The sequence below is a fragment of the Salmo salar genome, chromosome 29, assembly GCF_965601325.2.
Source record: "Salmo salar chromosome 29, fSalSal1, whole genome shotgun sequence".
NCBI lineage: Eukaryota > Metazoa > Chordata > Actinopteri > Salmoniformes > Salmonidae > Salmo > Salmo salar.
The window spans coordinates 25,961,360-25,988,580 of NC_138319.1; the positions used below are offsets into that span (position 1 = coordinate 25,961,360).

A 27,221-nucleotide genomic window follows, 5' to 3' on the forward strand; every position below is an offset into this window, starting at 1 on the left:
TATTCAGGAACGTGTCTTAAGTGTGAAGACAATCATCATCTATAATCAACATTTACAGACAACATGGACATTGATGACGTCACAAGGTCACACCAACAGCCATAGACAACAGTGAAAGTGTGAGGCGAGGGGAGGCGTGTTACTGTGTAGGATCATTCCTAGTGCGTCCGCACCTTTGAAAATAATGGAATTAAAGGCACTATCCCTTTAAAAAGTGTGTTTAGTGTGATACCCGCCTAAACCCAAGACGGTCACTGCCCTCTACTCAGTACATTTGAAAGAAAATGTGCCAACTGTTGAAGTGTTGAGCCTGAATTCAATTAGAACATTGTCATTAGTTGCTGTTCTCTGTCTTCCTTTTCAGATGAAATACAAAGAGTTAAGCAAAGGTTCTCCGTCCTCCCTCTACTCTCTACTCCCAGAGACCACAGAGATCCAGTTTGCCAGAGAAATGACAGAAATGCAGAGCGAGGTGTGTATTCATTTGTAAAGTCAGGGAAGCATTTACTGCAACTATAGTCTCAGCTATTTCAAGGTTTAGAACACCCCCAAAATAAAAGTTTGTGAGATGTTTTGTGTACCTCAGAAGTGGTCTAAAGTTAAGCTCAGCCTCAGTCAATATTACATGTTGTGCAGATTGAAGCTTGCTTATTGTCTATGCCTGGGTTTAATGAATTGAGTATTTTTGCATTGTCATCCTTCAGAACAAATACAAAGAAAGTGGCAAAAGGAATTCCTCCAGTTGCATTTACTCTCAACTAGCAGAGACCCCTGAGACCCATTTTGCTAAAGCTGTGTCAGAACTCCAGAGTGAGGTATGGACATCAACAACACAAAAATCAAAGCCAAATGTCAGGTAACACTTTACTTGAACATAAGGACGTCATAACCCATACATATCATAAGAAATGACATAAGCCTTTCATAATTGTATATGTCAAAAAGGGTATAATAAAAAAATATCAACTTGCGGTTGTTGGCATTTGACGTCGGCGTTTATGAAATACTTATATACTTGTGGTAGGTGTGTTATGAAAGCCTTATGTAGGGCCATTTCAATTGTCCAATTTTTTTCATTGTATAATTGGTCCTTTTAAAGGGAAGTCTTTCTAGCTTGTCCTTAGATGTCTGTTATTGTTTTCGTGTCAGATAAAGTACAAGAAGGCAGTCAAGAAGGGAGTTTCAAGTTTTCTCTAGTTCTCATTTGAGGTAACCAATGTTTTCATGTAATGTTTCCTTTATTTCAGCTAAAGTACAGGGAAGGACTGAAAAAGGACACCTCCCCCAGTTTTTATTCTACGCTGCCCGAAACAATTGAGACTAATTTTGCGAAACGACAATCAGCAATGCGAAGTGAGGTAAATGCTGTGTGTATATGCTGTACGAATACACAGGGAGTACAATGTGCATTCTCACAGAATGACTACATAAAAAAGGGAAGGTTCTTTCAAAAAATAATTGCCCTGAATAGAATCTCAGATAAATCATGAATAATTTAATTCAATCTATCACGTATTGTAATTTGTGAATCAGCGCTTGGAAATGTTTCATGTCGCCTCTTCATTATCCAATTTATCAACAACAAAAAAACAGGAGGAGTATATTTCTTGATGATTCACAAGGATTTGTAGCACTTTGTGGCATCGGCTGATGTAAAAAGGGATTTATAAATAAATGTTATTGATTTATCCTCCAATCTTTTTAAATTCAATCATGTTGACTCAAATAATTTTCCACCATTTTGTAGAAAAAGTATAAAGAGGACAGGAAGGAGAACTCCTTTAGCCTCTACTCTCTGCTCCCGGAGACACCAGAGACCCAGTTTGCAAAAGAGGTCTCCGACTTACAGAGCGAGGTAATTTCACAGCACAGAAGGCCTATGACTCATACATATGAGTCAATGAATGATTAGAAGAATTTGGGGTAAAACTTCATAATACCTTTCATGAATAAGCCATTGTAAATGCTTATACATAATTATGCTTGTTCATTGTACATGTTTTACAAATAATGAAATTCTTATTTATAGTTTATAAATACTTAAATGTTAAGTCATTAAAGTTATTAGAAAGTATTACAGAAATGTATCATGAACTTCAGAGAAGGTTTAAGAAGATTCAGGATCAAGAAACACATGTCTCTGTGTCTCCTCCTTCAGCTCAAGTATACAGAGGGGGGGAAGCAGAAGATCTCGACAAGCCTGTATTCTCTGCTTCCCGAGACCACAGAGACCCAGTTGGCCAAGCAGATGTCTGAAATGCAGAGCGAGGTGAACATTAATTCCAAACAAAATCTAACTTTCGTTAAAGTTCAGTAAACACTTGTCTACACAAGGGCCCTGCAATGTGAATTGATAGTTTTTTCTTGTGGTGTTGCAGACCAAGTACAAGGAAGTGGGCAAGAGGGAGGTGGTCACTTCTTTGTACTCTCTACTCCCTGAGACCAAGGACATCCAGCACGCCCAGGAAGCGTCCCAGTTACGGAGTGAGGTACTATATAGCATTTAAATTGAATTTTCACCATATTTATTTTACCTATCCAATACTTTCATATCTACACAAGTGCCTAGCTTGAGATCATTGAATGAGTGTTAATACTTACTCATCTCCCTCTGTTTCTCAGATCAAATACAAAGAGAGTGGAAAGAAGGACATGTCAACCTCCCTCTACTCTCTACTTCCAGAGACCACAGAGATCCAGTTTGCCAGAGAAATGACAGAGATGCAGAGCGAGGTGGCTGGACATTTAGTTCATAACTTCTGTTTTGGGCGCTTTTCTGTATAATGATTGAGAATTAACCAAAAAAGTAGAACGATTATATATCACAATACTTTCCTTTTTTCCAGAATAAATACAAAGAAGAAGGAAAAAGGCGTATCTCCACGAGTGTGTACTCTCAGCTTCCAGAAACCACCGAGACACAGTTTGCGAAAGCTGTATCTGAACTTCAGAGTGAGGTTAGCAACTATTATCCCTTACAGTTAAGGGACAATTTTCATACATATTTGTTCCATTAGGAATTATGGCGATGCCCATCAAAATTATACAGATCCTTGACTAAATTCATTGGAAATAAATACATGAAAACAATTCTGAGTCTTTTTTCCTCAATTTAGATGAAGTACAAAGAAGCAGGGAGGAAGGAAGTTTCTAGTTCTCTCTACTCCACCTTACCAGAAACAATGGAGACCCAGCATGCCAAAGTGGCTTCCCAGCTACAGAGTGAGGTAGAGTATAAACAGTAATGGGGAGTACTAAACTACATGTACACTACCGGTCGAAAGTTTTAGAACACCTATTCATTCAAGAGTTTGCACTCCAGACGAAAGGACAAATGTCCACTGGTCTAATGTCCATTACTCGTGTTTCTTGGCCCAAGCAAGTCGTTTGTTCTTATTGGTGTCCTTTAGTAGTGGTTTCTTTGCAGCAATTCGACCATGAAGGCCTGATTCACGCAGTCTCCTCTGAACAGTTGATGTTGAGATGTGTTTGTTACTTGAACTCTGTGAAGCAGTTATTTGAGCTGCAATTTCTGAGGATGGTAACTCTAATGAACATATCCTCTGCAGCAGAGGTAACTCTGGCTCTTCCTTTCCTGTGGCGGTCCTCATTAGAGCCAGTTTCATCATAGCACTTGATGGTTTTTGTGACAGCACTTGAAGAAACTTTCAAAGTTCTTGATATTTTCCGGATTAACTGCATTTCATGTCTTAAAGTAATGATGGGACTGTCGTTTCTCTTTGCTTATTTGAGCTGTTCTTGCCATAATATGGACTTGGTGTTTTACCAAATAAGGCTATCTTCTGTATACCCTCCCTACCTTGTCACAACACAACTGATTGGCTCAAACGCATTAAGGAGGAAAGAAATTCCAGAAATTAACTTTAAACAAGGCACACCTGTTAATTGAAATGCATGCCAGGTGACTACCTCATGAAGCTGGTTGAGAAAATGCCAAGAGTGTGCAAAGCTGTCATCAAGGCAAAGGGTGGCTACTTTGAAGAATCTCAAATATAAAAAATATTTTGATTTGTTTAACACTTTTTTCGTTACTACATTATTCCATATGTGTTATTTCATAGTTTTGATGTCTTCACTATTATTCTACAATGTAGAAAATAGTAAAAATAAAGAAAAACCTTGGAATGAGTAGGTGTGTCCAAACATTACACTGGTACTGTACTTGCAAGCTTGGTAAATTATATTTTCAGAGTTTCTTTTTCAACACTGGTATAAAGCTGTACTCACACATACTTGCAATCTCACACATATGCTATCTATTGCTCAGTATTTTTGACTATTTAGCTTGTACAGAAAAATGGTACAGAAAAAACATATCTATAAATATACAGTACATATGTTTTTTATTGTCAACAACACTGACTGGATAGGTGCAGTGAAATGTGTTGTTTTACAGTTTCAGCCATAGTAGTACAGCACCCCTGGAGCAAATTAGGGTTAAGTGCTTTGCTCAAGGGCACATCGACAGATTTTTCAGTTTGTCGGCTTGGGAATTCGAACCAGGGACCTTTCGGTTACTGGCCCAACGCTCTAACCGCTATTGCCTTATTATTGGCTATATGAGTACAATTAAATTAGTCTCAAAACAATGTTTTCATCTTATGTTTCCTTTATTCCAGCTAAAGTACAAGGAAGTACTGAAAAAGGATACCTCCCCCAGTTTTTATTCTACGCTGCCCGAAACAATTGAGACAAATTTTGCGAAACGACAATCAGCAATGCGGAGCCAGGTAAAGAATACATATACATGTATATGCTGTTAGAATACACAGTATGCAGTATGGGCTCCCGAGTTGCGCAGCAGTCTATGGTACTGCATGTAAGTGCTAGATGCGTCACTACAGACACTCTGGTTCGAATCCAAGCTGTATCACAACCGGGCGTGATTGGGAGTCCCATAGGGTGGCGCACAATTGGCTCAGCGTCGTCTGGGTTTGGCCGGTGTATGCCGTCATTGCAATTAAGAATTTGTTATTAACTGACTTGCCTGGTTAAATAAATAAAAAAGATATGTAAATAAAATACATGTACAATGTGCATTCTCGCAGAATGACTACGAGTAAAATAGTTCTTTGATTGTTTATTTAAATTTGCTCTGAATACGATCACAGAGAAGTCATGAATATTTTGATTTCAGGTTATCAAATATTTTACTTTGTTGGTCAGTGATTAGAAATCTTTCTTGTCGCTTCATATCCAATTTATCCAAACATCTACATGTATAAGTGAACCTTTGGGGAGGCTTTTGTGTGGGAAGTAAACACACAAGTTATTCTCACTGGTGTTTGGCAATGATTTTGTAGGCTGGTCTCAACTATCTCTGGTTCATAAGGGGTCTCTCCATTTCTATTTTACCAGATCAAGTATAAAGAAGATACTGAGGAGAACTCTATAAACCTCTACTCTCTGCTCCCCGAGACAGCAGAGACACAGTTTGCAAAGCAGATGTCTGAAATGCAGAGCGAGGTAAATATCTGGTTAAAATCACCAAACATCAACATGGGCTGAATACAGTTCAAACTTCAGTTATTTTACCGTGAAAATCTCCGGTAGACATCAATTCATTGATTTGTGCAAAATATGATTCTCAAAATGTGATATTTTCTTTTGTCAATAACTGAAGCCAGAGAATGAGGAATTCCCTTTCATAGAGAAACACAGAAAAACTTTTATCCGTCTGACAAAAAAAAAGCCTTTTAGTCAGAGAATACCTGTACGTTTTTATTATGTCTACAAAAGTATTTTTAGTGGTGTAAAGTACTTAAGTACAAGTATGACAATTGGGTACTTTTTCCACCACAGTGTCTTTTGTTGCTGTTGTTTTCCAGACAAAATACAAAGAAGCAGGGAAGAAAGAGGCCTCCACTTCTCTCTACTCCACCTTACCAGAGACTTTGGAGACCCAGCACGCCAAAGAGGCTTCCCAGCTACAGAGTGAGGTAAGAACATGGGCGGCCCATCTGATGTCTGTACATTACATTTTTTGTCATAAGAAATTCAGAGGAAACCCTTCCTGTTACTGACAAACATCCATTACATCAGTTTCAAACATCAGTGTACCTGTCCATCTAATGGAATAAAGCCTGAGCGTTCTAAGATGATGCAAATCTCTGCCTGTGTTATTTGAGTGCTCCAATGCCTTTACCATAAATAACTACACTATTGGAAGTTTCTTTAGGGTAATCCATAGTTTTTTATTCCTGTCTCTGTTGTTGAGCAGCACCTCTTCTACTTTACTTTGTTTGCTGAAGCACGGAGGACTACCTCAACTCACATCCATTACTTTGTTTTCCAGCTCAAATACAAAGGTGAGAAAGTCTTCTCTGGTTCGGCTTACTCTCAACTCCCTGAGACGATGGAGACAGAGAGAGCTCGGGAGCTCACAGAGATGCAGAGCCAGGTGAGCACGAATGCTCCTGGCATTAACATAATGTTGTTATAGACATTCTGTTTGCAACTTCCATTGGCACTCCACATTTCTTCAGACATAAACCAGGTTCAGAAACAATTCCCCTGGGTACTTAATGTAGCTCTAAAATAAATAGCTAAGTATAAGCACCTCTTTCTAGGTGTATTTTATACCATATTTCTTATACCTATCCAATACTTTCGTATCTACACAAGTGCCTAGCTTGAGATCATTAAATGAGTGTTAATACTTACTCATCTCTCTCTGTTTCTCAGATCAAATACAAAGAGAGTGGAAAGAAGGACATGTCAACCTCCCTCTACTCTCTACTCCCAGAGACCACAGAGATCCAGTTTGCCAGAGAAATGACAGAGATGCAGAGTGAGGTGGCTGGACATATAGTTAATAACTTCTGTTTTGGGCACTTTTCTGTATAATGATGGAGAATCACCCCAAAAAGTAGAAAGATTATACACTATATAATCAAAAGTATGTGGACAGCCCTTCAAGTTAGTGGATTCGGCTTTTTCAGCCACACCCGTTGCTGACAGGTGTATAAAATCGAGCACACACCCATGCAATCTCCATAGACAAACATTGCCAGTAGAATGGCCTTACTGAAGAGCTCAGTGACTTTCAACGTAGCACCGTCATAGGATGCCACTTTTCCAACAATTCAGTTTCTCATTTCTGCCCTGCTAGAGCTGCCCCGGTCAGCTGTAAGTGCTGTTATTGTGAAGTGGAAACTTCTAGGAGCAACAACGGCTGGTAGGCCACATAAGCTCACAGAACTGGACCGTCAAATGCTGAAGTGCGTAGCGGGTAAAAATCGTCTGTCCGCGGTTGCAACACTTACTACTAAGTTCCAAACTGCCTCTGGAAGCAACGTCAGCACAAGAACTGTTTGTTGGGAGCTTCATGAAATGGGTTTCCATGGCCGAGCAGCCGCACACAAGCCTAAGATTACCATGCGCAATGCCAAGCATCGGCTGGAGTGGTGTAAAGCTCCCTGCCATTGGACTCTGGAGCAGTGGAAATGCGTACTCTAGAGTGATGAATCACGCTTCATCATCTGGCAGCCCGACAGACAAATCTGGGTTTGGCGGATGTCAGGAGAACGCTACCTGCCCCAATGCATAGTGCCAACTGTAAAGTTTGGTGGAGGAGGAATAATGGTCTGGGGCTATTTTTCATGGTTCATGCTAGGCCCCTTAGTTCCAGTGAATCTTAACGCTACAGCATACAATTACATTCTAGACGATTCTGTGCTTCCAACTTTGTGGCAACAGTTTGGGGTAGGCCCTTTCCTGTTTCAGCATGACAATGCCCCTTTGTACAAAGCGAGGTCCATACAGAAATGGTTCGTCGAGATCGGTGTGGAAGAACTTGACTGGTTTCACAGAGCCCCAACCTCAACCCCATTGAACACCTTTGGGATGAATTGGAACGCCGATTGCAAGCCAGGCCTAATCGCCCAACATCAGTGCCTGAACTCACTAATGCTCTTGTGGCTGAATGGAAGCTAGTCCCTGCAGAAATGTTCCAACATCGTGGAAAGCCTTCCCAGAAGAGTAGAGGCTGTTATAGCAGTAAAGGGGGGACCAACTCCATATTAATGCCAATGATTTTGGAATGAGATGTTCGATTAGCAGGTGTCCACATACTTTTGGTCATGTATTACATATCATAATAGGCTGCTTTTCCTTTTTTCCAGAATAAATACAAAGAAGAAGGAAAAAGGCGTATCTCCACGAGTGTGCACTCTCAGCTTCCAGAAACCACCGAGACACAGTTTGCGAAAGCTGTATCTGAACTTCAGAGTGAGGTTAGCAACTATTATCCCTTACAGTTAAGGGACAATTTTCGTACATATTTGTTCCATTTGGAATTATGGCGATGCCCATCAAAATTGTATAGATCCTTGAGCAAAGTAATTGGAAGTGAACACTGAATAAAATGCTGAATCTGTTTTTCCTCAATTTAGATGAAGTACAAAGAAGCAGGGAGGAAGGGAGTTTCTAGTTCTCTCTACTCCACCTTACCAGAAACAATGGAGACCCAGCATGCCAAAGTGGCTTCCCAGCTACAGAGTGAGGTAGAGTATAAACAGTAATGGGGAGTACTGAACTACATGTAGTTCAACTAGTAATTGAAATGCATTTTGCAGTAGCTTGGTGGTAGTTGAACTAAATGAAAATGTGTTTATTTGTCAGGGGCCATGTACAATATGCCATTGCACCAGATTTAGATAGATAGCAAGTTTCCATCTGTAGTCCCTGGGCAGAAAACAACATCACTACATCATTACAATGCTACAATACAAAACATTCAAATATATCTCTATATATAAAACATTGAAAAATACAATAGACAATATAATGATAATATTACATCAGAGTTTAAATGTGCCTTCTTAAGAGTCTGAATGTTTTAATGTTCACATGACTGGTTTGCCTTTAGCCACTTTTTCAGATTTGCCTTGAAGCTAACAAAGGTACTGCACTCTCTCACACTGGTTGGCAGGGTGTTCCATAATCCAGACACCACTGACCGAAAAAGCTGTCTGGCCAAATTTGGTGGACCTGAACTGAGTTGAGCAGTCCCCTCTGGTTGAGTCTCTTGGTAGTGTTTTCAGTCGTTAACGAGATGGTAACATTACAAGTAAAGTTGTGGGGCTGGCTTTAGCTTTTTACAAGTATTTTTGTGATAATGGAAGTTGTGGTTGTGGTCAGTAGTTGTGTGGTTGTGGTCAGTAGTTTTGGTCATTAGTTGTGGTCAGTAGTTGTATGGTTGTGGTCAGTATTTGTGGCCAGTAGTTGTCTTCAGTAGTTGTGGATGGTAATTGATTGGTTCAGTAGTTGTGTGGTTGTGGTCAGTAATTTTGGTCAGTTGTTTTGGTCAGTAGTTGTGTTGTTGTGGTGAGTAGTTGTGGTCAGTAATTGTGATGTTGCGGTGAGTAGTTTTGGTCATTAGTTGTGGTCAGTAGTTGTATGGTTGTGGTCAGTATTTGTGGCCAGTAGTTGTGTTCAGTAGTTGTAGATGGTAATTGTGTGGTTCAGTAGTTGTGTGGTCAGTAGTTGTGTGGTTGTGGTCAGTAGTTGTGTAGTTGTGATCAGTAGTTTTGGTCAGTACTTTAGTTCAGTAGCTGTCGTCAGTAGTTATGTGGTTCAGTAGTTGCATGGTTGTGGTCAACAGTTGTAGTCAGTAGTTGTGGTTCTGTGGTTGTGGTCAGTAGTTGTGTGGCTTTGGTCAGTCGTTTTGGTCAGTACTTTAGTTCAGTAGTTGTGTGGTTCAGTAGTTGTGTGGTTGTGAACAGTAGTTGTGGTCAGTAATGGTCAGGAGTTGTGTTCAGTAGTTATGACCTGTAGCTGTGTTGTTCTGGTCAATATATGTGGTCAGTAGTTGTGTGGTTGTGGTAAGTAGTTGTGTTGTTGTGGTCAATGTCTAAACTACAGTTGTTGGGTATGAACTGAAAGTGCAATGAGAAGTGATTGGGTGAAATATGAAGGGACTGAATTGTGGCAGTGGTTGTGCGAGGCAGTTGTTGCTAGGCAACAGTTGCCTTGGCTGGCCTGCTCCCTCCATGGCTTAAGCCAGTGTGAAAAACATGCTAGCATACAGTACAATTGTGCTTTAATACTTAATATATACTGTATATTTATTGCACACAGCTCCAATCTAGTTGTGTTGGTCATTTCTGAGACGTGTTTAAGAAAGAGTGTTTTGAACACTGATGTTAGCCTTTCTGGTTATAACCTTTTCGGCAAGACAGATCTTTCAAAGGTGGGGGAGTGGCAATCTTTACCAAGGATCACCTTCAGGGCTTGGTTGTCTCCAAGTCTGTCCCCAAACAATTTGATTTGCTGGTTTTAAGCATTAAACTTTCAAATAGCTTTTTGCTGACTGTTGCTGGGTGCTATCGTCCTCCATCAGCACATGCCTGTACCCTACCTGCCCTAAGCTCTCTCCTGGCCCCTTACACTAAGTCTGAATTTGTCCTGCTAGTTGACCTAAACTGGGACATGCTTAAACCACCTGACCAAGTCCTAAGCAATGGGACCCCCTAAATCTTTCTCAGAATATCACCAATCCCACAAGGTATGACTCTAAACACCCAGAAAAGGGTACTCTCCTTGATGTTATCCTCACCAGTAATCCTGATAGGTATCAGTCTGGTGTTTTCTGTAATGACCTTAGTGATCACTGTTTTACAGCCTGTGTTCATAATGCCTGCAGGGTGAAATGACCTGTCCTGAGTTGTCATAGACACTTGCTAAAACACTTTTATGAGTAAGCCCTCCTTCATGACCTAGCCTCTGTAAATTGGCATAGAATCAGCTTGATCCCCTCTGACGAAGACACACGGAACTTCTTTTTTGATATTTTCAGTGGTATTGTTAACAAACACGCCCCCATAAATAAAATGAGAATTAAAAAAAGGTTCAGCCCCTGGTTCGACCGTGATCTGGCAGAGTTACTTCACTTCAAGAATTCCATTTGGCGAAACGCTCGGCACACGCATATTCAGGCTGACTGGCTCTCGTTCAGGCAAATGAGAAGTAAGTGCACTCAGGTTATCCAGAAAGCCAAAGTTAGTTACTTTAAGGAGCAGTTCTCTCTCTGTGCATCTAACCCCAAGAAGTTATGGAAAACGGTTAAAGACCTGGAGAATAAACCCTCCTAACAGCTTGACAAGTCCCTTAATGTTGATGATGTGGTTCTTACTGACAAGAAGCACATGGCTGAGCTCTTTAATCACCACTTCATTAAGTCAGGATTCCTATTTGACTCAGCCATGCCTCCTTGCCCGTCCAACATTTTCTCATCTCCCACTACTTCTAATGCTCCTCCCTCTTTTTACCCTGCCATGCTACAAAGTTTCTCCCTGCAGGCGGTCACTGAGTCCGAGGTGCTAAAGGAGCTCCTTAAACTTGACCCCAAAAAACCCTCTGGGTCAGATGGTTTAGACCCTTTCTTCTTTAAGGTTGCTGCCCCTATCATCGCCAAGCGTATCTCTGACCTGTTTAACCTGTCTCTCCTCTCTGGGGAGGTTCCCATTACTTGGAAGCCACAGTTTGTCCTTTATTTAAAGGGGGAGATCAAGCTGATCCTAACTGTTAAAGGCCTATTTCTATTTTGCTCTGTTTATCAAAAGTGTTGGAAAAACTTGTCAATAATCAACTGACTGGCTTTCTTGATGTCTATAGTATTCTCTCTGGTATGCAATCTGGTTTCTGCTCAGGTTAAGGATGTGTCACTGCAACCTTAATGGTCCTAAATTATGTCACCATTGCCTTTGATTCTAAGCAATGGCGTGCTGCTATTTTTATTGACTTGGCCAAGGCTTTTGATACGGTAGACCATTCCAATCTTGTGGGCTGGTTAGGGAGTATTGGTGTCTCTGAGCGGTCTTTGGCCTGGTTTGCTAGCTACCTCTCTCAAAGAGTGTAGTGTATACAGTCAGAACATCTGCTGTCTCAGCCAATGCCTGTCACCGAGGGAGTACCCAAGGCTCGATCCTAGGCCCCACGCTCTTCTCAATTTACATCAACAACATAGCTCAAGCAGTAGGAAGCTCTCTCATTCATTTATATGCAGATGATGCAGTCTTATGCTCAGCTGGCCCCTCCCAGATTTTGTGTTAAACGCTCTCAACAAAGCTTTCTTAGTGTCCAACAAGCTTTCTCTGGCCTTAACCTTGTTCTAAACACCTCCAAAACAAAGGTAATTTGGTTTGGTAAGAAAAATGCCCCTCTCTCCACATGTGTGATTACTACCTCTGAGGGTTTAGAGCTTGAGGCAGTCACCTCATACAAGTACTTGGGAGTATGGCTAGACGGTAGACTGTCCTTCTCTCAGCACGGTAATGGGAGTTTATATACAGGAGTTTATATATGGAGTGTATGACTCTCTTTATTTTTATAGTTTATAGTTTATTCGCCGTTAGTCAGCACCTCCACTCCAAATCATTTTTCTGGGTGTTCACCAACTCATGTTTTTTATTCTAATAGGCTAAATTACACATTCTGCTAAAGTATGACCTCAAAGTGATCTGTTCTTGCAATTTTTTGTTTATGACATTTCAGATTTTCATATAATAATTTTGACGTCGGATTTAGTGAACTACTTTTTCAAAGTAACTTTAGTTAAGTAAAGTATATTTTCCTTAAGGGTAGCTTTAGTGTAGCTTGGTAAATTATATTTTCAGAGTAGCTTTCCCAACACTGGTATAAAGCTATACTGTACTCACACATACTTGCAATCTCACACATATATCTATTAGTCAGTATTATTGACTATTTAGCCTGTACAGAAAAATGGTACAATAAAAATATCCTGTATATATATAAATATAGTACCAGTCAAAAGTTTGGACACACCTACTCATTCCAGGGTTTTTCGTTATTTTTACTATTTTCTACATTGTAGAATAATAGTGAAGACATCAAAACTATGAAACAACACATATGGAATGAGGTAGTAACCAAAAAAGTGTTAAACAAATCAAAATATATTTTATATTTGAGATTCTTCAAAGTAGCCACACTTTGCCTTGATGACAGATTTCCACACTCTTGGCATTCTCTCAACCAGCTTCATGAGGAATGCTTTTCCAACAGTCTTGAAGGAGTTCCCACATATGCTGAGCACTTGTTGGCTGCTTTTCCTTCACTCTGCGGTCCAACTCATCCCAAACAATCTCGATTGGGTTGAGGTCAGGTGATTGTGGAGGCCAGGTCATCTGATGCAGCACTCCATCACTCACCTTCTTGGTCAAATAGCCATTGCACAGCCTGGAGGTGTGTTTTGGGTCATTGTCCTGTTGAAAAACAAATGATAGTCCCAGTAAGCGCAAACCAGATGGGACGGCGTATCGCTGCAGAATGCTGTGGTAGATATGCAGGTTAAAGTGTGCTTTATTATTGGCTATTAGTTGGCAATGAAATGTGTCTGAAAACAATGTTTTCATGTGATGTTTCCTTTATTCCAGCTAAAGTACAAGGAAGGACTGAAAAAGGACGCCTCCCCCAGTTTTTATTCTACGCTGCCCGAAACAATTGAGACTAATTTTGCGAAACGACAATCAGCAATGCAGAGCCAGGTATATATGTGTGTTTATGTGTATATCCTGTTAAAATACACAGCATGTATATACAATGTGCATTCTTGCAAAATAACTACAAGAAAATTACTATCTCAGAGAAATCATGAATAATTTTATCACATATTTTGGTTTGTGGGTTAGTGATTAAAATTGTTAATGTTGCTTCATAACCAATTTATCTAAAACAACTATAAATTAACCTTTGGGGAGGCTTTTGTGTGGGAAGTAAACACACAAGTTATTCTCACTGGTATTTGGCAATGATTTTGTAGGCTTGGTCTCAACTATCTCTGGTTCATAAGGGGTCTCTCCATTTCTACTATACCAGATCAAGTATAAAGAAGATACTGAGGAGAACTCTATAAACCTCTACTCTCTGCTCCCCGAGACAGCAGAAACACAGTTTGCAAAGCAGATGTCTGAAATGCAGAGCAAGGTAAATATCTGGTTAAAATCACCAAACATCAACATGGGCTGAATACAGTACTAACTTGAGTTATATTACCGTAAATCTCCAATTACCATCAATTGATTGATTCGTACAAAATGTGATTCTCAAAATTGGATGTTGCCTTTTTTGTCAATAACTGAAGCCAGAGAATGAGGAATTCCCTTTCCAAGAGAAACACAGAAACATTTATCCTTTTACTTTATCAATTTTCATGTACAAAAAATGTGTTTTAGTCAGAGAATACCTGTATATTTTTATGTCTCGAAAAGTAGCAGTGTCTTTTGTTGCTGTTGTTTTCCAGACAAAATACAAAGAAGCAGGGAAGAAAGAGGCCTCCACTTCTCTCTACTCCACCTTACCAGAGACTTTGGAGACCCAGCACGCCAAAGAGGCTTCCCAGCTACAGAGTGAGGTAAGAACATGGGCGGCCCATCTGATGTCTGTACATTACATTTTTTGTCATAAGAAATTCAGAGGAAACCCTTCCTGTTACTGACAAACATCCATTACATCAGTTTCAAACATCAGTGTACCTGTCCATCTAATGGAATAAAGCCTGAGCGTTCTAAGATGAAGCAAATCTCTGCCTGTGTTATTTGAGTGCTCCAATGCCTTTACCATAAATAACTACACTATTGGAAGTTTCTTTAGGGTAAGCCATAGTTTTTTATTCCTGTCTCTGTTGTTGAGCAGCAGCTCTCCTACTTTACTTTGTTTGCTGAAGCACGGAGGCCGACCTCAACTCACATCCATTACTTTGTTTTCCAGCTCAAATACAAAGGTGAGAAAGTCTTCTCTGGTTCGGCTTACTCTCAACTCCCTGAGACGATGGAGACAGAGAGAGCTCGGGAGCTCACAGAGATGCAGAGCGAGGTGAGCATAAATGCTCCTGGCATTAATATATTTGCGTTATAGTCATTCTGCTAGCAACTCCAGATGTCTTCAGACATAATCCGGGTTCAGAAACAATTCTCCTGAGTACAGTGCCTTCAGAAGGAATTCACACCTCTTTACTTTTTCCACATTTTGTTGTGTTACACCCTGAATTTAAAATGTATTAAATGCAGATTTTGTGTCACTGATCTACACACAGTACCCCATAATGTCACAGTGGAATTTTGTTTTTAGAGAAATTTAAAAAAAATGAAAAGCTGAAATGCCTTGAGGCAATATGCGTTCAACCCCTTTGTTCTGGCAAGCCTAAATAATAAGTTGGACTCAGTGTGCAATAATAGTGTTTAACATAATTTTCGAATGACTACCCCATCTCTGTACCACACACATAGAGTACAATTAGGTCCCTCAGTCAAAGTGAATTTCAAGCACAGATTCAACCACAAAGACCAGGGTGGGTTTCCAATGCCTCGCAAAAAAAGGGCAACATTTGGTAGATTGTTGAAAGAAAACAAAAAGCAGACACTGAATATCCCTATGAGCATGGTGAAGTTATCAATTAGACTTCGGATGGTGTATCAATACACCCAGTCACTACAAAGATGCAGGCGTCCTTCCTAACTCGGTTGCTGGATTGCTGGAAAGGAAGGAAACCGCTCAGGGTTTTCACCATGACTTTAAAACAACAACAGAGTTTAATGGCTGTGATGGGAGAAAAACTGAGGATGGATCAACAACACTGTAGTTACTCCACAATACTAAACTAATTGACAGAGTAAAAAGAAGGAAGCCTTTACAGAATACAAATATTCCAAAACATGCATCCTGTTTGCAATAAGGCACTAAGGTAATACTGCAAAAAAATTGTGGCAAAGCAATTCACTTTTTGTCCTGAATACAAAGTGTTATGTTTGGGGCAAGAATACAGGGAATGTTCCTGAGTGGCGAAATTACAATTTTGACTTAAATCTACCTGAAAATCTAGGGAAATACCTGAAAATGGTTGTCTAGCAATGATCAACAACCAATTTGAGAGAGCTTTAAGAATTTCGAAAAGAATAATGGGCAAATGTTGCACAATCCAGGTGAGGGAACATTGCTTTCTGGGTCTTGAAGAGTTCAAGACCCAGAAATCAAAGTTTCATCTAAGCTGTGCCAGGCCACGCGAAGAGACGCAAGAGATTAAACTTCACTGAGTTCACCCCATTAGTTTGCACTATATAGATCAATGTTTTGTGTGATCGAATCGACATTATATCAGCCCCTTTTCAATGCAACAAACCAAAACAAATCTAACTTTGCAAGATTGAGTCTGTGATTTTGTTGTAGGCAGAGCCAGAGCACAACAAAGTCAAATTTGGGCAGGTAGCCCATGAGGGGTCTTTCAATCACCACGAGCGAATGAATGCACTTTTTTCAGATCAGAGCCGCGTGTGAACGTTTGTTGATATTCTTTGCTAGTTAGCTAGTTATTAGCCCAGTTATAGATACGTTTAGGGCAGCAATGGGGAGTTACTGCTTCCTACAAGAGCACAAAATGTGTAAGCTACATTTCAAGCTGTCTTTGAAAAGGGAGTCAGGTAAAAAACGTTTGTCTTAATTAAATGGGCAGTGTTGTATTTTGAGACAGGCTTGAATATGCAAATAAGCCAATAGTCAGAGGGGTAGCCTACATAGTCTAATTCTCTCTATGGTAATAATAATGCATTTTATTTTGTAAAGTGGTTTCTTGCATCATACAACACAATACAATGCAATTTACAGTCACCTATTTGGCCCATGGTGTTACAGACTAAGTAAAAAATCATTAATTAATGTCAAGCCCTTCATAATGTAAAAATGTATAGGCTACTGTGGGCTATATCATAGAAATAAAAAGCTATTTCCATGTGAAAATGTTATGGGATTTGCACCATTCGTTTTGTTGGTAGGCCTACATTATGCTCAAATAGCCACAATAGCCTATTGGCTACTGTCTAAAACTGTAATGGTACAGCCTCAGTGTTCACTCTAAACGCAAGCCGGAACTTGCACAAAATTCTCGTAACATTCACGTTTCCGCTCACAAGACCAAAAATTTGCTCAGAGCCCCAAACATTAGAGGGAACATTGCCAGAAAGACTCACAGCTGTAATCGCTGCCAAAGGTACTTCTGCAAAGTATTGACTCGGGTGTGAATACTTATGTAAATTAGATATTTCATTTTCATTTTCAAAACATTTGCTAACATTTTCTAAAAACATGTTTTCACTGTGTTACTATGGGGTTTGTTTGTAGATTGGTGAGAGAAAAGAATATATTGAATCCCTTTTGAATTCAAAATGTGGAATAGGTCAAGGGGTATGAATACTTTCTGAAGGCATTGTATCCAATACTTTCATATCTACACAAGTGCCTGGATTGTGATCATTAAATAAGTGTTAATACTTACTCATCTCTCTCTGTTTCTCAGATCAAATACAAAGAGAGTGGAAAGAAGGACATGTCAACCTCCCTCTACTCTCTACTCCCAGAGACCACAGAGATCCAGTTTGCCAGAGAAATGACAGAGATGCAGAGCGAGGTGGCTGGACATTTAGTTCATAACTTCTGTTTTGGGCGCTTTTCTGTATAATGATTGAGAATTAACCAAAAAAGTAGAACGATTATATATCACAATACTTTCCTTTTTTCCAGAATAAATACAAAGAAGAAGGAAAAAGGCGTATCTCCACAAGTGTGTACTCTCAGCTTCCAGAAACCACCGAGACACAGTTTGCGAAAGCTGTATCTGAACTTCAGAGTGAGGTTAGCAACTATTATCCCTTACAGCATAGGGAAATTGTTCTTACATGTTTGTTCCATTTGGAATGATGCACTGTGATGGAAAACTGTAATTTATGCAGTATTTGGGGGAATTATCAACAGTAAATTACTCTGAAAATGTTGTGGGTGAGGAAATAATTGCTGTATTTCGAATGGTACTGTAATTCCACCCCACAGAATAAAGTACCGTACCGTATCTTTGAAGCTCCAAAAACCTTTTGACCATTAGTGGGTGCATGGTATTGTTTTTCTGGCTCATTAACATATTTTGAGGTGTGCCTTGTAAGAGGCTATTTGTTGCACCCGTGAGTGAGAATACTGTACCAATTTAACTCCTATGTGTTTATAGTGCCCCATTCATTTAAAATGTATGGGGGACAGATTGGGGTGGATGCAACCTTAAATGGTTAAGCATTTTGCCATGAGCTTTTGGTCTGTTTCGCTGCTAGTTTGGAAGCCTTTTTTAAGGCCTCTAGGAGTGTAAGTGATATAAAACACCATATATGAATTCAAATGCTGTAATGTGTAAACACTTTACCTAGCAGCCATTCTGCTTGCACCAATCCCTTGTAATTACAGTAAAATACTGTGAAATACAATCCCTACCCTCAATGAATGTCATTCATCCATTCATTTATTTATTCATTCCGATTAAGGCAGCATTTACTATTTTACAGTATAATATAGTCAATTTTACGGTATTGTACTTAGTGTCATTACACAGTACTTGCTTTGATACCATATTTATATTACAGTAAGTGTACTGAAATATGAAATACAGAATTTTACTTGCCACTGAGGTGCCTGTAAGTTTCTGTCAAATTCATAGTAACCTCTTTACGGTGTGGCGATGCCCATTAAAATTATACAGATCCTTGAATAAAGTCATTGGAAATAAATACTGATTAAAATGCTGTATCTGTTTTTCCTCAATTTAGATGAAGTACAAAGAAGCAGGGAGGAAGGGAGTTTCTAGTTCTCTTTACTCCACCTTACCAGAAACAATGGAGACCCAGCATGCCAAAGAGGCTTCCCAGCTACAGAGTGAGGTAGAGTATAAAGACATACTGTATTCACAATTACCTGCATATAATCTCACACATATAGTATATCTGCAGACTATTTAGCATGTCGAAAAGAATGGTGGTGGTACAATGAAACAGCCTGATTTCATAGAAGAGATGTAACATACATAGTAAATGTACACTGAGTATACAAAACATCAAGAACACCTGCTCTTTCCATGACATAGACTGACCAGGTGAATCCAGGTGAAAGCTATGATTCCTTATTGATGTCACTTGTTAAATCCACTTCAATCAATGTAGATGAAGGGGAGGAGACAGGTTAAAAAAGGATTTTGAAGCCGTGAGACAATTGAGACATGGATTGTGTATGTGTGCCATTGAGTGTTTTTGAACTACCTATGGTAGTAGGTACCAGACGCACCGGTTTGAGTGTCAAAAACTGCAACGCTGCTGGGTTTTTCACGTTCAACAGTTTCCTTTGTGTATCAAGAATGGTCAACCACTCAAAGGTGGCACAACTGTGGGAAGCATTGGAGTCAACATGGGCCAGCATCCCTGTGGAACTCTTTCGACACATTGTTGAGTCAATGCCCTGAAGAATTGAGGCTGTTCTGAGGGCAAAGGGGGGTGCAACTCAATATTAGGAAGGTGTTCCTAATGTTTTGTACACTCAGTGTATATTCAAGACACTCAAATTAGTGTGATATGTTTGGTATGGTTGCATAAGACAGAAGGTTACTTAATTAAGGCAAAAACAAAAGCAGGTGGGTGGGATGAGTGTATAATGCAAACGTCTAGCAACCCATAGGTTGCTTGTTCTAATCTCATCACGGTTAACTTTAGCACGTACTACTTAGCATGTAAGCTAACCCTTCCCCTAAACATAACCTTAACCCTTTAACCTAACTCATAACCCTAACCTTAAACCGAACCTTAACCCCAAACCCTAACCCCTACCCTAGCTAACGTTAGCCACCTAGCTAACATTAGCCGCCTAGTTACCTCGCTAACTTTAGCCACAAAAAAATTGGAATTCGTAACATATCATATGTTTTGCAAATCCGTAACATATTTTACAAATTGCAATTCGTAACATATTGTACAAATTGCAATTCATAACATATCATACGAAATGGCTGATGGACATCCACAAATGAATACATACCATACGAAATGGCTGATGGGCATCCACAAATGAATACATACCATATGAAATGGCTGATGGACATCCACAAATGAATACATGCCATACGAAATGGCTGATGGACATCCACAAATGAATACATGCCATACGAAATGGCTGATGGACATTCACAAATGAATACATACCATACGAAATGGCTGATGGACATCCACAAATGAATACATACCATATGAAATGGCTGATGGACATCCACAAATGAATACCTACCATACGAACTGTAACATATCATACTAATTTGACTGTCCCAAATTTACTTTTACTGCAGTACATTATATCTACCCATGAGTCCAGGTTGAATGAAAAGGGAAACCAGTGGAGACCAGGTGCTTTATTAATGCTATTTGTGTACTATTACATTTGTCTCAAACCAATGTTTTCATGTGATGTTTCCTTTATTCCAGCTAAAGTACAAGGAAGGACTGAAAAAGGACGCCTCCCCCAGTTTTTATTCTACGCTGCCCGAAACAATTGAGACTAATTTTGCGAAACGACAATCAGCAATGCGAAGTGAGGTAAATGCTGTGTGTATATGCTGTACGAATACACAATGTGCATTCTCCCCCAAAAAATTTGCATTAATCATTTCATTCAGGCTATTACGTATTTTGGTTTGTGGGTCAGCGCTGGTAAATGTTTCATGTTGCCTCTTCATATCCAATATATCTAAATAACTAAAAGGGAAGCAAACACATTCTATACCAAGGTTTTCTTACTGCTGTTTGGTAATGCGCCACTCGGGCTCTCGAATGGCGCAGTGGTCTAAGGCACTGCATCGCAGTGCTCGAGGCGAAACGACAGACCCTGGTTCGATTCCAGGCTGTATCACAACTGGCCATGATTGGGAGTCCCATAGGGCGTCCGGGTTAGGCCGTCATTGTAAATAAGAATTTGTTCTTAACTGACTTGCCTAGTTAAACAAATAAATAATGCTTTTGTAGGCTTGGTCTCAACTATCTCTGGTTCATAAGCTGTCATCTTCATTTCTACTATACCAGATCAAGTATAAAGAAGATACTGAGGAGAACTCTATAAACCTCTACTCTCTGCTCCCCGAGACAGCAGAAACACAGTTTGCAAAGCAGATGTCTGAAATGCAGAGCAAGGTAAATATCTGGTTAAAATCACCAAACATCAACATGGGCTGAATACAGTACTAACTTTAGTTATTTTACTGTAAATCCTCCATGAACATAAATTCATTGAATTATACAAAATGTGATTCTCAAAATTGGATGTTGCCTTTTGTCAATAACTGAAGCCAGAGAATAAGGAATTCCCTTTCCAAGAGAAACACAAAACATTTATCCTTTTACTTTATCAATCTTCATGTACAAAATATGTATTTTAGTCAGAGAATACCTGTATATTTTTATTATGTCTACAAAATAGCGGTGGTGTAAAGTAAAAATACTTGGAAGAACTACTTAGGTAGGTTTTTTGGGTATCTGTACTTTACTTTATTATTTATGTTTTTGACAACTTTTACTTCACTACATTCCTAAAGAAAATGTGGTACTTTTTACTCCATACATTTTCCCTGACAGCCAAAAATACTCATTACATTTTGAATGCTGAGCAGGACAATAAAATTGTCTAATTCACACACTTATCAAAAGAACATAACTGGTCATCTCTGCAGCCTCTTATCTGGTGGACTCACTAAACACATGCTTTGTTTGTAAGTGATGTCTGAGTGTTGGAGTGTCTTGCTGGCTATCTGTAAATAAATAAAAAAAACAAGAAAATGATGCTGTCTGGTTTGCTTAATATAAGGATTTCGAAATGATTTTTACTTTTGATACTTAAGTATATTTGATCATTTACTTTTGATACTTAAGTATATTTAAAACCAAATACTTTTACTCAAGTAGTATTTTACCGGATAACTTTCACTTTTACTTGAGTCATTTTCTATTAAGGTATCTTTACTTTTATTCAAGTATGACAATTGGGTACTTTTTCCACCACTGTGTCTTTTGTTGCTGTTGTTTTCCAGACAAAATACAAAGAAGCAGGGAAGAAAGAGGCCTCCACTTCTCTCTACTCCACCTTACCAGAGACTTTGGAGACCCAGCACGCCAAAGAGGCTTCCCAGCTACAGAGTGAGGTAAGAACATGGGCGGCCCATCTGATGTCTGTACATTACATTTTTCGTCATAAGAAATTCAGAGGAAACCCTTCCTGTTACTGACAAACATCCATTACATCAGTTTCAAACATCAGTGTACCTGTCCATCTAATGGAATAAAGCCTGAGCGTTCTAAGATGAAGCAAATCTCTGCCTGTGTTATTTGAGTGCCTCAATGCCTTTACCATAAATAACTACACTATTGGAAGTTTCTTTAGGGTAAGCCATAGTTTTTTATTCCTGTCTCTGTTGTTGAGCAGCAGCTCTCCTACTTTACTTTGTTTGCTGAAGCACGGAGGACTACCTCAAATCACATCCATTACTTTGTTTTCCAGCTCAAATACAAAGGTGAGAAAGTCTTCTCTGGTTCGGCTTACTCTCAACTCCCTGAGACGATGGAGACAGAGAGAGCTCGAGAGCTCACAGAGATGCAGAGTGAGGTGAGCACAGATTTTCCTCAAAGACATGAATATTAATGCTAATAGGAACATTGCAAATTTTATAGGACTACTTAGAAATCTTTATGAATATATCAGCGTTATCCGCAGAGTAACTAAATACGACTTAATCGTGTCATTTGTGGAAGTATAATTTTAAGTTAATGTTAAAATCCGTCATGGATTCATTGTCTTTTCTTTAGCTCAAGTACAAACAGAGTGGGAAGAAGGGTATGTCCCAAAGCGTCTATTCCGTACTAGCAGATACCATGGAGACCCAATTTGTCAAAAATGTTTCTGAACTGCAAAGTCAGGTGAGAAGAGCAGCCGGTTCACATAGATTTTCGTACTTCAATGACAATATTTGTGAGAGAAGCAATTTCCAGATTTTATGGCTCTTGCCGAAGATAAACCTCTGATATGGAGGTAAGTCAATTACAGTATATGTTGTTTATCTGCATTGGTTTGAATGATTTTCTTTCAGACTAAGTACAAGAAGGCAGGGAAGAATAAGGCAAAGTCTCTCTACTCTGTGTTGCCAGAGACTCTGGAGATCCAACATGCCAAGCAGGTCTCCCAGCTTCAGAGCCAGGTACAGTACAGTAGGCCTACAGCACGAACACTGACGTCCCCTCACCACACTTATAGGACATCTCTGCTTCATCAGTAGCACGGCTAATGAAATAAGCACACTCTGTAGGGGCGAACCCTAACTTCCAATTATTTTATCTTATTCATGCATTGATGTCTATAAATGGGTTGGTTGTTTAGCAACAAAACCGACGCATGTGCAACTATGGAGCAAAACAGACGGGGTTGTCTAATTTTGTTGACAACATGTAAACCATATTTTATCTCCAATGTTTATTGAAAACATAATTGTATTAGCACGTTGAGCACTTGTCTCTCAGATACATCGTTACAGTTGTTGGTTAGCTAGCTAACGAATTTTGGTCATAATATCTTGTTCTTGATACCATGTCTTATTTAGAGATGTTTTGACTCATTTCATGTCAATGCTAATATTAATATTATTAGCATTAACATGGCATCAGTTAAAACACCTCAAAATAAGACATGGTGTCAAGAACAAGATGAAACAAGCTGAAATGAGCCACTTATGATTCCCCACATGACAGTTTCTTGTCATTGTTGCGAGATATCCGGCCATCCAGAATCACGACAACATATGAACTTCTGCCCCATTTGAATCTTGCGCATCATTTTCATGGTGTTGTCAGCTAACCCATCAATGGGAGACTAAGTGAACATTTTACTTCAGGAGAAGTTAGGATTCGCCATTTAGTCCTACACTCTTTCTAATGACTAAGTAAGTGAAAATTATAAGGTTTAATTACATTTAAATTCTGGTAATTCAATATTGTGTTGTAGCTAGAAATGCTAGCTTTTAATCAGGTGCTATAAAACATCTTTGATTTTGCTTCCTCTTTTCCAGCTCAAATACAAGGATGCCGGGAAAAGGGAGATGTCCAGTTCTCTTTACTCTGTTCTCCCCGAGACGGCAGAGACTCATTTAGCCAAAGAGCACTCTGAGATGCTGAGCGAGGTACAAAATAGTATAGTCATGCCAACACAACAGCCAAATACAGTGGATTCTGCCTCCTCTCATGTCCTCCATTTTACTCATCAACAATTACATTTATTGATTAGACAGAAGCATTTAAATATAGTTTTCCTATGTGCCTACTGAAATAGGGACATGAAACATGCATTATGACTTTGTTCTAGGTGAAGTATAAAAAGGAGGGTAAAGAAGGCATTTCCTCAAGCCTTTATTCTCTACTCCCGGAAACTGCAGACACTCAGTTTGCCAAACAGATGTCAGAAATACAGAGTGAGGTACAGCATCTGTTTTACCACTAAATCAACTATTTGACTATTTCTAGTTTAGTCTCATTTGCAAAAAAATGTTATTGCTTGTGTTGTTGTCAGGTTCTTGTGAATTTGTTTCCTCTCTTTACGAATGTCACAAAAAAAGTTACTATTCTGAAATGATTTAGTAATTTCTTTCATGTATTTCCATGTCAAGTTGTGTTCATTAACAACCTTTCAATTTCTCAATACCAAAAATGACTTGCTCTTAAACTTTTGGGGATATGTTTTGTACTTTTCCAGTTAAAGTACAAAAGAGACATTGAGGAACTGCCCGATACCTTGTACGCACTACTGCCTGAAACCATGGAGACCAAGTTCGCAAAAGAAATGACTAAAGAAACGTCTCAGGTGGGGCTCACAGGGTTGTTTTTAAAATGTGTGATTAAAAAAAGCGACTTCACTTCACACAAGCTAAGCTGTTGTCCTGAAATGTCGTTTGCTTTCATGGCCAACAGTAACAGCTTGCTCCATCTTGGTAAAATAAATATCTATAAAAATGTACCTTTTAGATTTGATTGGGTAGCTTGTGACTTGTGGAATTATTCCTCTTCTTGATTTCTTCTGAAAGCCTTTACTGTGCTGGTTGTAGCTAAGTCAAAACTACTGCATTGCAAACAGTTAATAAAGGAGTTGTAGGCTATTAGAATGTCATGGTGAAGTTTGGATAGGGGAAGAAATATAGCCATAAATGGAGACCTTGTGAAAACATAGACTTTAAACAGAGACTAAGTTGAACGGTCTATTTTGGTGGTAGGGTATTGGCTTGGGCTGTGGGGTCAGTTTAAAGACAGGCAGGTCGAGAGATAAGAGGAGACACTTAGAGGGAGGATGGACAGTCGAGGCCCATGTGTATGGAACTGATAACAACCACCAATGACAGTAAATGTCATTGGTGACAATAATTGCCACTGACTCTAGAACTGAGATTTGCAAATGAATGTGTGTCTGTGGGTGGCAGGCCAAGTACAAGGAGGCAGGCAAGCAGCAGGTCTCCATTTCACTCTACTCCACCTTACCAGAGACTTTGGAGACCCAGCACGCCAAAGAGGCCTCCCAGCTACAGAGCAAGGTGAGTCACACACACATAATTCATGGGGTCTGTATTCAAGTGCTTTATATGCTACCAGTGCTTTTTTGCCTCATGTCTGGCTGATAATGAGCTTTTACAACATTCAGTACTTCTTTTTTTTTACAGAATAACTATAAAGAGGGAGGCAAAAAGGACATGTCAACTTCCTTGTATTCTCAACTTCCTGACACAATAGAGATCCAGTTTGCCCGAGAGCTTACAGAGCTCCAAAGTGAGGTAGCTAGCTAGAACACTTCAAATCATCTTACTGTGATTCTGTCTACTAGGCTTATTTGCACCAATGCAATCCATGTCATCATTTGGTTACATCATCTAAAGGAACAAGTGTAATGTTTTTTATGTCCATCAGAACAAGTATAAAGAAGATGGGAAAAGGAGTCTTTCGACAAGCGTTTATTCTCAACTAGCAGAGACCAAGGAGACGCAGTTTTTGAAAGCCGTTTCCCAACTCCAGAGTGAGGTAAGACTTTAGATAACAGACTTTGGTGACACTACTTGAACCCTTCATCATGGGCGAAACAACAGTGTCATGTTTTATGTAGCCCAACAGATTATTAATACATTCGTGACAGCTGGTGTCGGCTTATGACAACTGACTTTACACTGTTATTACACCAACGATGTGTATACCAGCTAAATGGTGTAGTAAACGAATGTATTGTGTAATGACAGTGTAAAGTTCGTTTTAATAAACTGAAATCAACTGTCATGATTGTTTAAGACGTCTGTTATGTCATGATTATGACAATTGTATGTAGACCACGACGGATGGTCTACGTAAAATGTAACCGACTTTTTCAAGATTTTGAGTGGGAAACTTTTAGGGAGCACGTAAAGATGTTGTAGACCTTGGAAACTAAACAAAAAAAACATAACTTTGTATTTTAGAAAAAGTATAGAGAGGCAGTAAAGAAGCAAGTATCTCTCTATGCCACCTTACCGGAGACTTTGGAGACCCAGCACGCCAAAGAGGCTTCTCTACTACAGAGTGAGGTAGATTAACAGTGTACTTTTACACATCTACCGTCACATATACACTTATATACAGTATACTTTAATATGTAGTGTACAAATATGTTTAAGGTATAGTTTAGTACACTGATACAGTATTCCATACATTAAGACGTTATGCCTCATATAGATATATTCAGCTATTCAGATCCTCTAGTATCCCTCAGAATAAATATGTTTTCTGATCGTAATCATCATGATCACCATAGACGTTGTTTTTCCTTCTCTAGCTGAAATACAAGCAATGTGGCAAAAAGGATGCCTCCAGTTCTCTGTACTCCCTGCTTCCAGAAACGACAGAGACCCAACTAGCCAAAGAGCACCGTGATATTTATAGTGAGGTAAGGCATCATGAAAAACTTATGCCAACAGGCCTTTTGCAAAAACATCCATTTAAAAGACACATTACCTGGATCCACAGAAATCAAAGAGATGTGTTTTTCAGGTGAAATACAAAGAGGATGGTAAACAGAAGCGTTCCAACAGCCTGTATTCCTTGCTGCCAGAAACAGCGGACACACAATTTGCCAAGCAGCAATCAGAATTCCGAAGTGAGGTAAAGTTGTTTTTAGTTTTTTCTCAGATTCCTTTACTGTTTCACTTTGATCAGTCAATGTAGAATGTCTATCTATACCTGTTCCACATGTGTTGTAAAATATTCCTTCTAATGTCTAGCTGAAACATAAAGAAAAAAATATGTGTGTGCATGTTCTTCATTTTGATCATGTTACTATAGGAATCA

At 39.3% G+C, this 27,221-nt stretch overlaps 1 protein-coding gene across 3 annotated transcripts in view; it reads left to right on the plus strand.

The window, feature by feature from the left end:
- LOC106590420 (uncharacterized) overlaps positions 1-27,221 on the plus strand; it is a 63,669-nt gene that overhangs the window by 13,089 nt on the left and 23,359 nt on the right. For all 3 annotated transcript variants that reach the window (XM_045710534.2, XM_045710538.2, XM_045710536.2), the window contains exons 10-47: positions 365-472; positions 705-815; positions 1,248-1,358; positions 1,748-1,855; positions 2,159-2,269; positions 2,379-2,489; positions 2,623-2,733; positions 2,847-2,957; positions 3,117-3,227; positions 4,641-4,751; positions 5,380-5,487; positions 5,850-5,960; positions 6,317-6,421; positions 6,706-6,816; positions 8,145-8,255; positions 8,415-8,525; positions 13,422-13,532; positions 13,864-13,971; positions 14,288-14,398; positions 14,755-14,859; positions 17,333-17,443; positions 17,557-17,667; positions 18,624-18,734; positions 20,319-20,429; positions 20,913-21,020; positions 21,914-22,024; positions 22,381-22,485; positions 22,686-22,796; positions 22,967-23,074; positions 23,939-24,049; positions 24,232-24,342; positions 24,619-24,726; positions 25,337-25,447; positions 25,574-25,684; positions 25,818-25,928; positions 26,357-26,461; positions 26,710-26,820; positions 26,925-27,035. In XM_045710534.2, coding sequence (XP_045566490.1) covers positions 365-472; positions 705-815; positions 1,248-1,358; positions 1,748-1,855; positions 2,159-2,269; positions 2,379-2,489; positions 2,623-2,733; positions 2,847-2,957; positions 3,117-3,227; positions 4,641-4,751; positions 5,380-5,487; positions 5,850-5,960; positions 6,317-6,421; positions 6,706-6,816; positions 8,145-8,255; positions 8,415-8,525; positions 13,422-13,532; positions 13,864-13,971; positions 14,288-14,398; positions 14,755-14,859; positions 17,333-17,443; positions 17,557-17,667; positions 18,624-18,734; positions 20,319-20,429; positions 20,913-21,020; positions 21,914-22,024; positions 22,381-22,485; positions 22,686-22,796; positions 22,967-23,074; positions 23,939-24,049; positions 24,232-24,342; positions 24,619-24,726; positions 25,337-25,447; positions 25,574-25,684; positions 25,818-25,928; positions 26,357-26,461; positions 26,710-26,820; positions 26,925-27,035 — 4,173 coding nt within the window. The remainder of the gene's footprint in view (positions 1-364; positions 473-704; positions 816-1,247; positions 1,359-1,747; positions 1,856-2,158; positions 2,270-2,378; positions 2,490-2,622; positions 2,734-2,846; positions 2,958-3,116; positions 3,228-4,640; positions 4,752-5,379; positions 5,488-5,849; positions 5,961-6,316; positions 6,422-6,705; positions 6,817-8,144; positions 8,256-8,414; positions 8,526-13,421; positions 13,533-13,863; positions 13,972-14,287; positions 14,399-14,754; positions 14,860-17,332; positions 17,444-17,556; positions 17,668-18,623; positions 18,735-20,318; positions 20,430-20,912; positions 21,021-21,913; positions 22,025-22,380; positions 22,486-22,685; positions 22,797-22,966; positions 23,075-23,938; positions 24,050-24,231; positions 24,343-24,618; positions 24,727-25,336; positions 25,448-25,573; positions 25,685-25,817; positions 25,929-26,356; positions 26,462-26,709; positions 26,821-26,924; positions 27,036-27,221) is intronic.